This window comes from Dendropsophus ebraccatus, chromosome 10 (assembly GCF_027789765.1).
Source record: "Dendropsophus ebraccatus isolate aDenEbr1 chromosome 10, aDenEbr1.pat, whole genome shotgun sequence".
In the NCBI taxonomy this organism is placed as follows: Eukaryota; Metazoa; Chordata; class Amphibia; order Anura; family Hylidae; genus Dendropsophus; species Dendropsophus ebraccatus.
The window spans coordinates 13,043,473-13,059,900 of NC_091463.1; the positions used below are offsets into that span (position 1 = coordinate 13,043,473).

At 47.0% G+C, this 16,428-nt stretch overlaps 2 protein-coding genes across 5 annotated transcripts in view; both read left to right on the forward strand.

Moving 5' to 3' along the window:
• Positions 1–9,069, forward strand: part of PLXNA3 (plexin A3) — an 84,523-nt gene extending 75,454 nt beyond the window's left edge. For all 4 annotated transcript variants that reach the window (XM_069942727.1, XM_069942728.1, XM_069942726.1 and 1 more), the window contains 12 exons: positions 1,012–1,154; positions 1,517–1,773; positions 3,014–3,080; positions 3,195–3,341; positions 3,423–3,582; positions 3,746–3,849; positions 3,945–4,041; positions 4,335–4,525; positions 4,621–4,790; positions 4,926–5,138; positions 5,259–5,409; positions 6,609–9,069. In XM_069942727.1, the coding sequence (XP_069798828.1) occupies positions 1,012–1,154; positions 1,517–1,773; positions 3,014–3,080; positions 3,195–3,341; positions 3,423–3,582; positions 3,746–3,849; positions 3,945–4,041; positions 4,335–4,525; positions 4,621–4,790; positions 4,926–5,138; positions 5,259–5,409; positions 6,609–6,704 (1,796 nt within the window). In that variant the 3' untranslated portion in view covers positions 6,705–9,069. The remainder of the gene's footprint in view (positions 1–1,011; positions 1,155–1,516; positions 1,774–3,013; positions 3,081–3,194; positions 3,342–3,422; positions 3,583–3,745; positions 3,850–3,944; positions 4,042–4,334; positions 4,526–4,620; positions 4,791–4,925; positions 5,139–5,258; positions 5,410–6,608) is intronic.
• Positions 9,070–15,116: 6,047 nt separating this feature from the next.
• LOC138802897 (RNA polymerase II-associated factor 1 homolog) lies at positions 15,117–16,401 on the forward strand. The gene is made up of 3 exons (XM_069986625.1): positions 15,117–15,396; positions 15,526–15,687; positions 15,910–16,401. The coding sequence occupies exons 1-3, from the start codon at positions 15,339–15,341 to the stop codon at positions 16,332–16,334; spliced, it is 645 nt and encodes a 214-aa protein (XP_069842726.1). The 5' UTR covers positions 15,117–15,338; the 3' UTR covers positions 16,335–16,401.
• The last annotated feature ends 27 nt before the right edge of the window (positions 16,402–16,428 follow it).

Here is a 16,428-nt window from a genome sequence, read left to right on the forward strand (position 1 = left end):
ATGTGCTGTCATCTTAAGGGTTAACCGAGCAGGCATGACCTCATACAAGAGAAGGCCTTGTGTCTCTGCACGTTCTTCTCTGGATCAATAAGAGCTTTGCAGTGGGTTACGGCAATAGTGGAGGGGGGCAGGGAATACAATTCAGAGAAAGCGCAAGATAAACTAATGGTGGTGTGATGAATTATCCACATGGGTGGTGGCGCTGTGTAGTCACTCTGCGGTGATCGATGGGCTGATCAAGCACGTTGTTATCCAATCATGAGGTATAGAGGTGTGCAGGGTGCGGTATTCAATAAGCCTCAGTTCACACCATGGACAGTGAGAATCTGCAGGACTGGCACATTCTGGCCTGTTACTAGAAGCCATGGAGGCATGTTCTTTATTTCCTGTTGCTGGCTCCTGCCTCGCACACACTTGCAAATATTAAGTCATATTTTCTGCTGTTTTGAGCTGCAAATGCTCCAGATTTTGGATCCGGTTCCTTCCCTCTGGCATGAAAATTTTCATCACTGACATTGTCGCCTCTTGGGACTTCATTAGCAGCAAGGAGTCAGATTGGATACAATAACAGAGCGCTCCCCGCAGACACTAACAGCTGTCCGTTCCGCCATCCCAAGGGCATGCAAGGCGCCTGGAGTGGCGCTGAGAGACTGTACCCTACAGGTGCAGGGAGATAAAAACATAGGGCTCTAGGACATGTATAACAACACCCCTCCTTACTATCCCCACCATCTGCACGTGCCACCAGAGCATCATGCTCTTCTCACATAAAAAGCTGCTTCTCTTATGCTAGTGACATTCCTTTTACGTCAAAACTACATCTCCAGTCTTGCAAAACTAGGTTGTCAGGGCATGCTGGGAGATGTAGTTTTGCAGCAGCAGAACTGGCACAGATTGCAGATCACTGGTTTATGGGATAAGGATGAAGACGTTTGGCTCCATATTAAACAAATATATTCTCGTTCTTCTTGTCATGTTTGTAACCGGCCGCCATGTTTTTATTTTTTACAGCGTTTGCCGAGCTCCAGACAGACATCAATGAACTGACAAATAACATGGATGGAGTGAAGATCCCGTTTTTGGAGTATAAGACTTATGCCATGCGGGTCCTGTTTCCTGGCATAGAAGACCACCCAGTGCTTAAGGAGCTGGATGTGAGTCCTTCGCATAACCGGATTGCCCTATGTCAGGGCTGAATAGAAACTAAGGCCTTATTCTCATGCTCTGTAATCTACTGACCCTAGGGAGCATGAAGCTGCGCAGTGGACTCGGCACCTCCCAGCACCATATATCAATATGATGCTGGGAGCACCATAAGTGTTTAAATATTTACGGCACTGTAGTGATACAGGCCTGTGGGAGATGCCGAGTTCACTGTGCAGCTTCGAGATCCGTAGGGCCCGTGGATTACAGAGCGTGAGAATAAGGCCTAGGAAGGAGATTTATCTTCACCTAATTTTATATTTGTATATTGTTATTCTGTGACATGTCACACAATCATTTTTACATTGTTTAGATCCCCCCAAATGTGGAAAAAGCGCTGAGGCTCTTTGGCCAGCTCCTGAACAACAAGACCTTCCTGTTGACCTTCATTCACACCCTAGAAAACCAGCGAAGCTTCTCCATGCGGGATCGGGGCAATGTGGCCTCGCTGGTCATGGTGTCCCTCCAGGGCCGCATGGAATACGCCACCGTCCTCCTTAAGCAGCTTCTGAGCGACCTGATAGAGAAGAACCTGGAAAGCAAAAACCACCCCAAACTACTGCTGCGCAGGTGAGAAGCGCGTGTTATAATGTATACGATGCTAACATTCTAGAACCCCAATGACCTCTGTATGCTTAGTTACACCACTGGGAAACCCACACAGTTTAAGAAAATAAATAATAATAATTAAGAAAATGCCAGGACATCCCCTAATTTCTATAATCATCTAAATACAAACACGTAGTAGCATCTTGGTGTTACCAGGGTGGGAGGAGCCTGCTATCACCCCAGACTTGGAATGTCATTTTGTTGACGATCTAAGTCTGATGGTACCCAGCTCTTCCCATTATTCTTGGGTACCCGGCTCTTCTTAAAGTGGGTACTAAGATAATGAAGTGGGAGGTAATGTTAGCCATTGTAGCCGCTTAGTAACGAATGCCGTCTATCAGCTGGGATCCAATACCAAGCCACATGTAAGTCATTCAACTAAAAAAAAAACCTTTATTGAAATAAAACCCCAACAATGCCTTTTATTCACTATTTTATTTAAGATTAAAAAAAAATAATCATCTCCTGTTTCTTGATGTAAAGTAGCCCCTCCTTCTTCCTGCCACCTTCTTATTGCCACAGGGTTTTCCGGACAGAAGCAGAAAGTTTTTGGCACACTGTGCACCAATATCTTTCTGCTTCTACCCAGGAAACCCTGTGGCAATAAGAAGGTGGCAGGAAGCCAGTGCTGTATACAGTAACATTGGCACGCTGTAGTGGGGCCTGGGGATTGTTGTTATGGGGAATTTCTTTGGGAAGTTAATTCACCTTGTTACTTACCTTTTCTTTAGAGAAAATTAGATGCCCCAGTCGGGATGTCAGCAATATGCACCGCTTCTCCCTAGCCTTCAGGCACATGCAGCACTCCCCTGTGGGCAGTACAAGCTAGGTGCACACACATCACAGAGATAGGGCACATTACTTCTGCCAGTCCATCTAGTATTGCAGTTACTATAGACATACATAACTACCAGGGATCTAATCTATGTCAGTCTAACAGCTGGCACTGCAACTGCTCATGAGACCAGGGATCAGGAGTTCCTGGTTGAATGGAGTAGTGGATTCATGAACATGACAAAAATAGTAGAGTACTCTAGACCTCTGTTTTTGTGATACTTGAGGGTCCCAATGGTCAGACCCCCCATTGATTTAGACACTTATCACCTTTTCTACAGACATGGGTGTCCATCATAGGAAAGCCCCTTTAAGCAGATGGTAGCCATTCACTGCATTTGGGTTCTATCTCCTTGTATCCTTTCAGGACAGAGTCGGTAGCAGAGAAGATGTTGACGAATTGGTTCACGTTCCTGCTATATAAATTCCTGAAGGTGAGACACTAAGGATATTACGAGGGTGACAACAGATTACAGCACCTGCTCCCTTTGCACCAGTGACGTTGTATAGAAACCATTAGTAATGGTTCATGCTGCCTTCCTTACTAGGAATGTGCCGGAGAGCCTCTCTTCATGCTTTTCTGTGCCATCAAGCAACAGATGGAGAAGGGCCCTATAGACGCCATCACTGGGGAGGCCCGCTACTCACTGAGCGAAGACAAACTCATCCGGCAGCAGATTGACTACAAAGTCCTGGTTAGTCTACCCTCCGCCCCAGGACTCTCATTATGACTGCTTTTACCTGATCCCTCCTGGCTGATGTGTTCTCTCTTGTAGACGCTGAGCTGCATCTGTCCGGACAGTGAGAATGGTACAGAGATCCCTGTGAAGGTCCTAAACTGCGACACCGTCACCCAGGTCAAAGACAAGCTGCTAGACGCTGTTTACAAGGGGATCCCCTACACTCAGAGGCCAAAGGCTGAAGACATGGACCTCGGTGAGCATGTTGGGCACATCCCTTGCACATGGTGTAGATCGGTGTTTCCCATCCTCTATAGTTCTGATTGTCAGTGCATGATGGGAATTGTATTTTTAGATAGTAAACTTGGCACTGGCGACCTCTCTTGTTGCTTGATTTAACCCTTCTGGTCCGTTTTCAGAGTGGCGCCAGGGGCGTATCACCCGCATTGTCCTTCAGGATGAGGACGTCACCACCAAAATCGAATGCGACTGGAAGAGGCTGAACACACTGGCACATTATCAGGTAAGAGCTTCTTGTCTTTAATACCCCCTTCTTCACCAGTTCCTGCCTTAGGATTCTTATTTGCAGTCATACCCTGTACTTCTCTCCCGTCTTAGGTCACAGATGGTTCTACGGTAGCGCTAATTCCCAAGCAGGTGTCCGCATACAACATCACCAACTCCTTCACCTTTACACGTTCCCTCAGTCGGTACGGTAGGTATCAGAACAGTCGGATGTGTCTGAGGGGTGTAACCAGAATTCATAGTGCCTCATAGCATGAGATAGGCCCCACCACAGTTATGAGTAATAAGTGTTATTTATGAGAACCCATATAGTAGTGACAGAGAGCAAAAATCCGCCGATATGTTGGTAAAGTTTCATGTTGTTCTTGCATCAGAGCGTTTCCCGCAGCCATAGGGCACCATAGAAGCTGGTATGGCTATGGCCATGTATGTATTATAGTCTTTGCTGGTGTTTTATGTAGTTAATTGTCCTTCTTTTTCCAGAGAGTCTTCTTAGAACCTCCAGCAGCCCGGACAGCCTTCGCTCCCGAGCCCCAATGATCACGCCCGACCAGGAAACTGGCACCAAACTTTGGCATCTGGTAAAAAATCACGACCACACAGACCACAAAGAGGGTGACCGAGGAAGCAAAATGGTGTCAGAGATCTACCTGACCCGCTTATTGGCCACTAAGGTGAGAGCTACATTGGGTTTTTGGGTGTGATAGTGCCACAGTATGCATGCCTGACGGACGAGGCTGAATAAGCGGTGCTCTGCTGCCCCCTGCAGGGAACCTTGCAGAAGTTCGTGGACGACTTGTTTGAGACGGTGTTCAGCACAGCGCACCGGGGCAGTGCCCTCCCTCTCGCCATCAAGTACATGTTTGACTTTTTAGACGAACAAGCGGATCGAAGACAGATTACAGACCCAGATGTGCGGCACACGTGGAAGAGCAACTGGTGAGGAGCAAAGCGCCCAAGAGTCACATGTTACCCAACATCTAATGCGATTAGGCGCATATTACTGGGAATAACCGTTCACCATGACCCCCAGGATCTTGTATTTAACCCTTTTTGTGCCTGTACCTCTTTCAGCTTGCCGCTCCGCTTCTGGGTGAATGTAATAAAGAATCCGCAGTTTGTCTTTGACATCCACAAGAACAGCATTACAGACGCCTGCCTGTCGGTGGTGGCCCAAACCTTCATGGATTCCTGTTCCACCTCCGAACATCGACTTGGTAAAGACTCGCCGAGTAACAAACTATTGTACGCCAAGGATATCCCGAATTACAAGACTTGGGTGGAACGGTGAGTGCAGGGATGGTATCTGATTTTTTTTTCCCCCCCAGAGACAGCACCCCTCTAGGCTGTGTGGGGTGTTGCAGCCCAATTGCATTACCCTAAGACTGTTTTCAACTTTTTATGCAGATATTACAGAGATATCAACAAGATGCCCACCATCAGTGACCAGGATATGGACGCCTATCTAGTGGAGCAATCCCGTCTGCACGCAAGTGAATTTAACTCACTCAGCGCCCTCAGCGAGCTCTTCTTCTATGTGAACAAATACCGGGAAGAGGTGAGAGGTTGTGCAGTCATTAAGGCAGTCATATATGTGTATATGCCCTTCCCGCAGCGATATCTATGGGTATATACCCTTCCTGCAGCGATATCTATGGGTATATACCCTTCCTGCAGTGATATCTATGGGTATATACCCTTCCTGCAGTGATATCTATGGGTATATACCCTTCCTGCAGTGGTAACTATGGATATATACCCTTCCTGCAGTGGTAACTATGGATATATACCCTTCCTGCAGTGGTAACTATGGATATATACCCTTCCTGCAGTGGTAACTATGGATATATACCATTCCTGCAGTGGTAACTATGGATATATACCCTTCCTGCAGTGGTAACTGTGGGTATATACCCTTCCTGCAGTGGTAACTGTGGGTATATGCCCTTACCTTAGTGGTATCTATGGGTATATAGGTTTATACTCTAACGCAGTGGTATCTATAGGTATATGCCCTTACCACAGTGGTATCTGTGGGTAATATACCCTTACTGCAGTGGTATTTGTGGGTATATATCCTTATTCCAAAGGTATCTATGGGTATATACTTTTATTGCAAAGGTATCTATAGGTAAATAACCTTACTGCAGTGATATCTATAGGTAAATAACCTTACTGCACTGGTATCTGTGGGTATATACCCTTACTGCAGTGGTATCTATGGGTATATGCCGTTACCACAGTGGTATCCATGGGTATGTACCCTTATCATAAGGTATCTATGGGTATATACCCTCACTGCAGTGGTATCTATAGTATAATACCCTTACGATAGTCGTATCTATGGTAGAGATGAGCGAACCTCAAGCAAGCTCGAGTTCATCCGAACCTGAGCTTTCGACATTTGATTAGCGGGGGCTTCTAAAGTTGGATAAAGCTCTAGGGTTGTCTGGAAAACATGGATACAGCCAATAACTATATCCATGTTTTTCACATAGCCTTAGGGCTTTATCCAACTTTAGCAGCCACTGCTAATCAAATGCTGAACAATCGGGTTCGGATGAACTCGAGCATGCTTCAGGTTCGCTCATCTCTAATCTATGGGTATATACCCTCACTGCAGTGTTATCTATGGGTATGTACCCTTATCATAAGGTATCTATGGGTATATACCCTTACTGCAGTGGTATCTATGGGTATATTATACCCTTACCACAGTGGTATCCATGTATGGTAATAATTGTTTCTTCTTTTCAGATCCTCACCGCCCTGGATCGCGATTCTTACTGCCGGAAACACAAGCTGCGACAGAAGCTGGAACAAGTTATTAACATGGTGTCCAGTAACAGCTGAATCATGTGAAACTCCCCTCTCTGTCCCTTCTATCCCCCAACCTTAACTCCCCAGGACCCCAAGATGAATCAGAAACTGATAGGTAGGGGCCCGATTGGAGGCCAACATTACCACAAGGTGACTTGAAGGGGTGACGGGCAAATGTGCAAAGCTATGGCACTGCCGCAGAGACTCAACAAGAGCCACCGATGGGACCTGTGTGACCAGCGCCTGAATCCTTTACCCAGGTTAACAGCAGATCTTCACCAGCCATGGCACAGCGCGTCCCATGGCAATGCCCATTCCTCATCTTTCTCTCTACGTCCGTGTGACAAGGTGCCCGTCTTTCAGTGCCTTGTGCTTGGGAGAGCAGTGACTGCACAGTGAACTCCTGGAAGGGACCACGTCCTCACCGACCACCACCCCTCTTGTCCCTGGACTCTCTCGCCAATCAGGAGCTATATACACAGTGAGGACTGGTAAAGTGAAGCCATATGACTCAGAGGGACACCTGCCCCCCCCCCCCCCCGGCCCTCCCACCCCCCCGTGTTTGTGATGATCCACTAATAATCTCAGTGCACTATTGTACCCCTCCCAGTTTATTGCTGCTCCTCATATGTGTTTTCGGTGCATCCCCCTCCCCCCACCCCAGACTTTTGTGGAGAGCAGGTGGAGCTACTACATATCTGTGACGTGAAATGAGGGGATCCCCAGATTAGGTTTCATAGGTAGGAGGGGACCCCGTTATGTTATGAGATTTTGTGCCATGCGATATCAGTGCTGTTTTGTTTGCAGAAGGTGGATGTGAGCAGGCGGGCGTTTTACCCACATCTCATCCTCCTCCTCCTCCTCCTCCTCCGTCCTATGCTCCCTTTGTAAATCACGTCCTTTGGAAAGACTGGATTCAGGAAACGCGTTGTGTAGGGTTACAGAGATGGTTTGGCACCATGCAATATACTTTTTTTTTTTTTTGGGGCGTCCTGATTTAACCCTTCAGTTTCCACTGGCCGGGAGCACAGAGCCTCACTGCCCCGTCCCCCCCTCATCCCTTTGTGTTGTGTATAGCTGTCTGTATCGGGGCACGCCGGGCACCCGCCGGGTGAGGCGTCCATTCCAGGCTCTGGTATCTAGACCTTGGGTTTTTTTATATTTAATTTTATTTATTTAATTTATTCCTGTCTCCTCCTCGGCTGCAGAGTGTGAGCAGTGTTTTATACAGATCCCGTCCTCGGCGGAGAGGTGCGAGTGCAATGTGCGTGCAATTGTGATTGTGTAAATCAGAGGTTTCTTTCTTCAGGGTGTATAGAGGTGACCCTGATAAATGCCCCTTTAACCCCCCTACCCTGCCTGGCATCCTGGCCTGTAGACCCCCCCGTAGTGTGAGGTGTTACATGGTAGATTGCTGTCACTGCCATGTTCTTGTTTGTACGTGATTCCCCCCCATATACCCTGGCTCGGGGGTCAGACAGGAGCCGTGCTGCCAGCTGATTGGTCACACAGCCCCAGCTGGAGAGAAGCTCCTCACTTTTTTATGTTTTATTGGGGACACAAACCAAAGCATATACTAGAGAGCAATAACAATCCGCCACGCTGGCTTCTCATTGCTTCTTGTCATTGCCCCCATTCTGGACAGCCGCTTACTCACCCATTTCCATAGGCCCTGATCCTGCCCTGTTACTGCCCGCTGCTGCTGCTTATCAGATACGTGTGTGAGCTTCTGCGCGGTGCCAGGCTATCCCCCTGCTTCTCCTGGCATATACCCCGCTTTTATCTTTCTACCACCCATCTCTGCCAGTTATCAGGCTCCTTCCATGCATAGGCCGGGTACCTGAATGACCCCCCCCCCCCAGGTGATGGGTATGTGACTGCCAATGTTCTTTTTTGCCAAACTGGAAACATTCCATAGTAAGTGTCGGTGTGTGTGCATGTTGTATGTGTGTGTGTGCGCACCAATCTGACCATACCTCACACGTGCAGGGTTCCCACAGTGTGACAGTGTGTAAATATGAAGAAGCATATATATATATTTTGTAAATCTGTGCCACTGTCCTGTATCCCCCCTCCCTCCCCCCCCCCCCCCCCGTCCTCCCTCCTCACCCTACATATCCCCTTCACTATATCCGTACCATTTCTGCTGGAAGGAATGGTGACCTGTTGAGATGTGTTCTTGTCCAGCATCCAAGGGGTTAAAATCTCCACCACGAATGAAGGGATTTAGGTGCCTTAGTAACATACTCCACCCCATGGGATCTGATACAGAGGTGACACCATGACACGTGCAGGGTCCACAGTATTTATCAGCACTTTATGTCTACGGTGGCAGCGGATCCGATACTGTGAGCATGGCGGTTTTATTTAAGGATGGGTTTTAGTTCTTTTTATTTTTTCTTTCTTGTTTGTTTGTTTTTTTTCTTTTTCAAAATAAATGAATTCAAACTGAGTTTCCTTATCTCATGTGTTCTATAGAGCGTGAGTCATGTGACGCCATGTATGGTATATAGGGGGCAGAATTATAGTAGTTCTACCCCAACCCAATCTACTACATAAACCAAGCTTCCTCTTTCCTACCATCCAGCCCCACTCAAATCTGCTATGCAAACTGTTACCTCCCTTCTCTGATTTAGTGACATCACTGCTAACTAGAGATGAGCAAACCGGGTTCCGGTTCGAGGCGATCCGAACCCGATCGTTCGTCATTTGATTAGTGGCGGCTGCAGAACTTGTGAAAAGGCTCTAAGGTTGTCTGGAAAACATGGATACAGCCAATGACTATATCCATGTTTTCCACATATCCTTAGGGCTTTATCCAACTTCAGCAGCCACCGCAAATCAAATGCCGAAAATTTGGGTTCAGATGGAATCGAGGTTCGCTCATCTCTACTGCTAGCCATCCCTGTTCTGCTATATAAAGAGTGTGATCTCATCATTCAGTGACATCACCGCCAACCCTAATCTAATCTGCTATGTCACTATTACCATACACTATCTCCAATCCATTCTGCTATATAGAGTATGTGATCGCATCACCACCACACCCAATCCAGTGACCTCACTGCACCAATTAGGTGACCTCACCACCAACCACAATCCAGTGACCTCACTGCACCAACTAGGTGACCTCACCACCAACCCCAATCTAGTGACCTCACTGCACCAACTAGGTGACCTCACCACCAACCTCAATCCAGTGACCTCACTGCATTAACTAGGTGACCTCACCACCAACCCCAATCTAGTGACCTCACTGCACCAACCCCAATCCAGTGATCTCACTGCACCAACTAGATGACCTCACCACCAACCCCAATCCAGTGACCTCACTGCACCAACTAGGTGATCTCACCACCAACCCCAATCTAGTGATCTCACTGCACCAACTAGGTGACCTCACCACCAACCCCAATCCAGTGATCTCACTGCACCAACTAGGTGACCTCACCACCAACCCCAATCTAGTGACCTCACTGCACCAACCCCAATCCAGTGATCTCACTGCACCAACTAGGTGACCTCACCACCAACCCCAATCTAGTGACCTCACTGCACCAACTAGGTGACCTCACCACCAACCCCAATCTAGTGACCTCACTGCACCAATCCAGTGACCTTACTGCACCAACTAGGTGACCTCACCACCAGACCCAATCCAGTGACCTCACTGCACCAACTAGGTGACCTCACCACTATCCCCAATCCATTGATCTCACTGCACCAACTAGGTGACCTCACCACCAACCCCAATTTAGTGACCTCACTGCACCAACCCCAATCCAGTGATCTCACTGCACCAACTAGGTGACCTCACCACCAACCCCAATCCATTGATCTCACTGCACCAACTAGGTGACCTCACTGCACCAACCCCAATCCAGTGACCTCACTGCACCAACTAGGTGACCTCACCACCAGACCCAATCCAGTGACCTCACTGCACCAACTAGGTGACCTCACCACCAACCCCAATCTAGTGACCTCACTGCACCAACTAGGTGACCTCACCACCAACCCCAATCTAGTGACCTCACTGCACCAACTAGGTAACCTCACCACCAACCCCAATCTAGTGACCTCACTGCACCAACTAGGTGACCTCACCACCAACCCCAATCCAGTGACCTCACTGCACCAACTAGGTGACCTCACCACCAGACCCATTCCTGGCTGGTAGAGTAAAGGCTGCACAATGAGAGATAAACGAGTACCGACCTATCAGTCTAACGCTCTCTTCCCCCGCTTGCTGCCTGTGCTATTACATGTACAAACAGGGAGCTGCGGGAGGGGCTGCCCATTGAAGTCAGTGGATGTCAGCTACTGCCACTCCTATTGCACAGAGAGCCGAGCAGCAGACCGTCGACGACATGATCAGGATGTTTCTACGTTGTGCATGTCGGCTGATTGTGGCCTTTTAACGTCCTATTACGTGATTAGATTATTGGACAGAATGTCGGTAATCGGCTAAGCGAGGCCGCTAATCATTTAGTGTAATAGGGCCCATACTCTTAGATCAGTGCTCCTGCTTCCAATCTGCTGTATAAGGATTGTGATCTCATCACATCCTTTCAGTAGCAGATTAGAGTGATGAGGTCAGTCTATAGATCAGGGTTGGTGATGTTGTCAGTGTGAGTACTGCTGTTGGTGAGGTCATCGTGTGATCACACCTGTTGACTTTACAACCAATTTTGCTAAAAAGACTGTGACCTCATTACTCCCACTCAAGAACTCCACCTATATACTGTATGCCAGTGCTTCCCATTCCAGTCCTTATGGCCGCCAACAGGTCACCTTTTGAGGAATACCTTAGTATGTCGCAGGTGACAGAATTATACTCAGTACATCAGGTATTATCACAGGTGATAGAATAAAACTGAGTGCATCAGGTATTATCACAGGTGATAGAATTATACTGAGTGCATCAGGTATTATCACAGGTGATAGAATTATACTGAGTGCATCAGGTATTATCACAGGTGATAGAATTATACTGAGTGCTTCAGGTATTGTCACAGGTGATAGAATTATACTGAGTGCTTCAGGTATTGTCACAGGTGATAGAATTATACTGAGTGCTTCAGGTATTGTCACAGGTGATAGAATTATACTGAGTGCATCAGGTATTATCACAGGTGATAGAATTATACTGAGTGCTTCAGGTATTGTCACAGGTGATAGAATTATACTGAGTGCTTCAGGTATTGTCACAGGTGATAGAATTCTACTGAGTGCTTCAGGTATTGTCACAGGTGATAGAATTATACTGAGTGCTTCAGGTATTGTCACAGGTGATAGAATTATACTGAGTGCTTCAGGTATTGTCACAGGTGTCCTTTGTATGGGATATCTTTAAAACATGACCTGTCGGTGAGGCCTGAGGACTAGGATTATGAAGCACTGCTGTATACAATGACTATACTTACTGTATGACTCATGTTTCCTACTCTATGACATCCTAGTGTCTTGTGCTATCAGTCCTGGTACATAATGACTATGTCCGCTATATAGGCAGTGTGACCTCAATAAAGGCTGTATTACACGGTACGATATAAGGGGGTCAGTGAGCACCTGTCAGTCCGGGCAGCTCATTGAAGTCAGTGGCTGTCTGATGTGATTATGATTTTGATGTGATGTCAAAAGGCCATGATGAGCCGACATTGTGTGTAATTAAAGCAAGTGATTATCGTCCGGATCAGTCGTTAATCAACCGAGTATGGCCAATAATCGTTTGGTATATAGGCCCTCAACACCATTCAGTGACATCACCACCATAGTTACACTTATCTCACAGACTGGATTAACTTGATGATATCATCACCAGTTAATACCGGCCCGGTTCACTCTTTATATGACATATAGGAATAAAGCCGATGTGTGGTCAGTCTGGCCGAGGGTCACTTGGGGCTACTCGGTATTGTACACTTTTTTGGCCCAGATTAGACATTACACACAATATCAATAAATTGTCTGGTCCTTCCTCAGGGCCTGGCGGGCGACCAATACATAAACCACCATGAGATTCCTGAGTGCAGGACGGAGCTGGATTATGTTATCAGAGGAGCAGACGCATTCCAGTAACATGTCTCCCCTTCCAGCATCCATCACCAGTATTCCCAGTACAGCCCCTGATTTATGCCCCTGTCTGCTGGGAGACTAAAGTAGGAAAAAAGCTGTGAAGCTGAGTATTACTGAGCCGAGGATGACATAGTGACTGTGTGCAGACATGTCAATCTGCAGGCCCCAAGATTTACATAGTGATCCTACTGATGCTCCACAGATGTCTCCTGGAACTCCCCCCCCCCCCCCCCCTGTACTGTATAATGGATCAGACACCCGCTGCTGGGTCCTGAGACTACTTGCACATTGTTTACCCATACAACACCCCAATTATACTGCACACAGTTCGTCCATCTGGGCCTGTCTAAAATATAGCGGTGACTTTGTTTGTACATGATCCCCCCAATATCCTGGTGTGGGGGTCAGTAGTTGTGCTGCCAGCTGATTGGTTCCACAGCCCCAGACGGAGAGAAGCTCCAAAGCATATACTAGAGTGCAGCAACAATCCACCATCGTATTGCTGTCCAGGCATGATGGGAATTGTAGTTTTACAACAGTTGGAAGTCATGTTCCCCTTTCCTGTATAAGGGGCCTTTTACAGGGGCCGAATATCATCCAGGAGTGTCGCTAGAAACATGTAAAAGTGACAGTGGTCAGCCGAAAATAGAGAAAACGCCCGATTATTGCTTGATCATCTGTTTAGAACATGGGTGTCCAAACTGCGGCCCTCCAGCAATTGCAAAACCACAATTCCCATCATGCCCGGACAGCTAAAGCTTTGGATTTGGCTGTCCAGGCATGATGGGAAATGTAGTATTGCAACAGCTGGAGGGCCGCAGTTTGGAGGCCCATGGTTTAGAACCTGCTTTGAAATTTATTTTGATCGGCCACACGTCTTCCTGTGTAAACGAGTTTGTGCAACAGATAGACTGACAACGAGGATATCTATATAGGTTTCTCCGGTCCTCCGACCACTGCTATAATTTTGGGCTGCCACCTCCTCCAAAATAATTGACAGCTGGAGAAGACGGGGCCTGAAAATACAGCTGGTGGCCAGAAGAAGCCAGACGCCGGATCACAAGCAGCATGTTAAGTGTAGATTGCTAGTGATCTGGAAACTGACTTCACAGACATATAAATATCCTATATGTACAGTATATCCTAAATACATATCCATACTGTCCGTTTCCCGGACTGCACAAAGGATACAAGGATTGTTCGTGCAGCCCGGCCCCCTCGATTTGCTGTACCATGTAAAGGCACTGCAAATGAGCACCAATCTTGCTGATCGGCGTTCATTTACAGCCCCTCCCCCGGCCGACAAATCTTCACATCTAAAAGGACTGAGTGATGCAATTGCTACATTACTGAACCACTTAAAAATAACGCTCCTTTAAAGCCAATAAAAAGTACTGAATGGAAAATGAGGCCTCTGGTGCCTTCCCTCCAATATGTCTGATATATTGTTATCCATGGTACTGGAAAACAGCAGCCAATAGGTAAGGCAACCTACAGGTGTGCCACAGTGGTCACCCATCTCTCCTGTTCTCTCTATATACCGGGGTGTCACACTCGCAGCCCTCCAGCTGTTGCAAAACTACAATTCCCATCATGCCTGGGCAGCCAAAGGCTGTTGTGCTCTTTTAGAGCCAAGTGTGCCTTATTGTAGCCGAAGGCTGTTGTGCTCTTTTAGACCCACCCAGGCCATGCCTACAGTGTCCAGAGAGAACCTTCCTATGCCTGAATCATACCTACTATTTAGAATGTATCATATATTACTCATATACTTAAAGGGATGGTTGACCAAAAAATGTTTTCTTTCAAATCAGCTGGTGCCAGAAAGAGATTTGTAATTTATTTCTATAAAAAAAATCTCAAGTCTTCCAGTACTTATCCGCTGCTGTATGTCCTGCAGGAAGAGGTGCATTGTCTCCAGACTAACACAGTGCTCTCTGCTGCCAACTCTGTCCATGTCAGGAACTGTCCAGAGCAGTAGTAAATCTCCATAAAAAAAAACTCTCCTGCTCTTCAAACTACAAAGAATACTACTTCTGGCAGGGCACACAGCAGCTAATAAGTACTAAAAGACTTGAGAATTTTTTAACAAAAGTAAATTACATTTTTTTTTTTTTTTTTTTTTTGTGTGTGAACAACCCTTTTAATAGATACCATTTCTATGCAGAGCCTACAGTTCAGTGACCCTATAACTAACACAGGGTTGTCCCTGAAATATCACTTCCAGACCAGTGATTGCCAACCAGGGGGGCCTCTAGCTGTTGCCAAGCAACAACTCCCAGCACACCTGAGCATCCTGGGAGTTGTAGTTTTGCAACAGCTCGTGAGTACTGAGCTCTGTGATATTAAACGTTTTCACGCTTGACGTTATATCACACTGCCATCTGGTGGCGAGGATGATAATTGCAGAATATAGAGCGCCATGTTTTCTGGATTGTGCTCTGATGTACAGTGTATGTATAGGCTGTATTTGTGCTATATACCTCTAGGAGTCATTGTCCTCACACCTGGTGACATCATAATGGAATGTGATGTCATAAGGTGGCATACCATAAGGTATGGTTGTAAACAACTGTCATCATAACCTGTGAAATGGAGTTTAGTCAACACAAACCTGAAGATCCAGAAGAGGACACAAAGGAGAGAAGAGGTAAGGCTGCCAGAACCACTCTCCTTATATCTGTCCAGTAATCTGGAATTGATGCTGGAGTAGCGGAATTTAGCTGTAGATACGTTAACAAGGCTCGCTATTGACCTGTTTGTTTTTGGTTATTTTTAGGGGTCTTCTCCTCCCCTCCTGGCCTAGGTACCCCTGCAGTTGTGTCCATCTTTGTACCAACCTCAGCCGCTGTGCATCCATCTCCACCACAGTCACTAACCTCACTACAACCCCAAGCAGAGGCCGAGGCACGTGAAGGATCATTGCTGAGCAACACAGCGGGTAAGTTGTCTCTATCACTTGTCCCCCCTGTGGATCCTTTGCCCCTTGTCCTCTCCCATCATCCTGATGACTCAGCTGACCTTCTGTCACGAGTCATGTTGGCGGCTGAGTTACCCACCATGGTTGGTGGTGGTCTGGTTTTTCCAGTCACACCTCACAGTGTGACAATCTCCCAAGACATTGATGGTACTCTTCTAAAGATGTCTCTTCCCTACATTCTAGATCACAAAGTATTGGTTCCAATATCTGTGGAGAACCCAAAATGGGGGAGTTCATTGGAAGACGTGGAGATGGGCTCTAACACGGAAACCAGTGATGATGATGCTGAGGAGAATGGAGGTGATCCATTCAGGTGGCTGGAAGGAAATGAGTCAGAAAGTCTCAGTGAGGAGACTGAGAAAGTTGAGGATGAGAAGGACGACGACAACGACAATGAGGAGGAAGGACAAAGCGAAGGAATCAGCGATGAAGACGACGAGTTCTATGATGATGAACGGGGAGAAGAAGCCGATGATGAGTGGATGAGTGATGATTCTGGACCGGACTGTAAGCCCATCCAGCCCTCCCAACCAGGTGTCACCAGCCAAACCCCTCCTGACCAGCGAATGAGCCTAATGAGGAGCCAAAGAAAGTCTATGAAGATCTGATGGTGTCCACGAGCCGTCACCCCCTCCCCCAATCCTATAGAAAATGAATAAATATATAAAACCTAAAGTAAGATGAGAGCTTTTTATTAGAAGC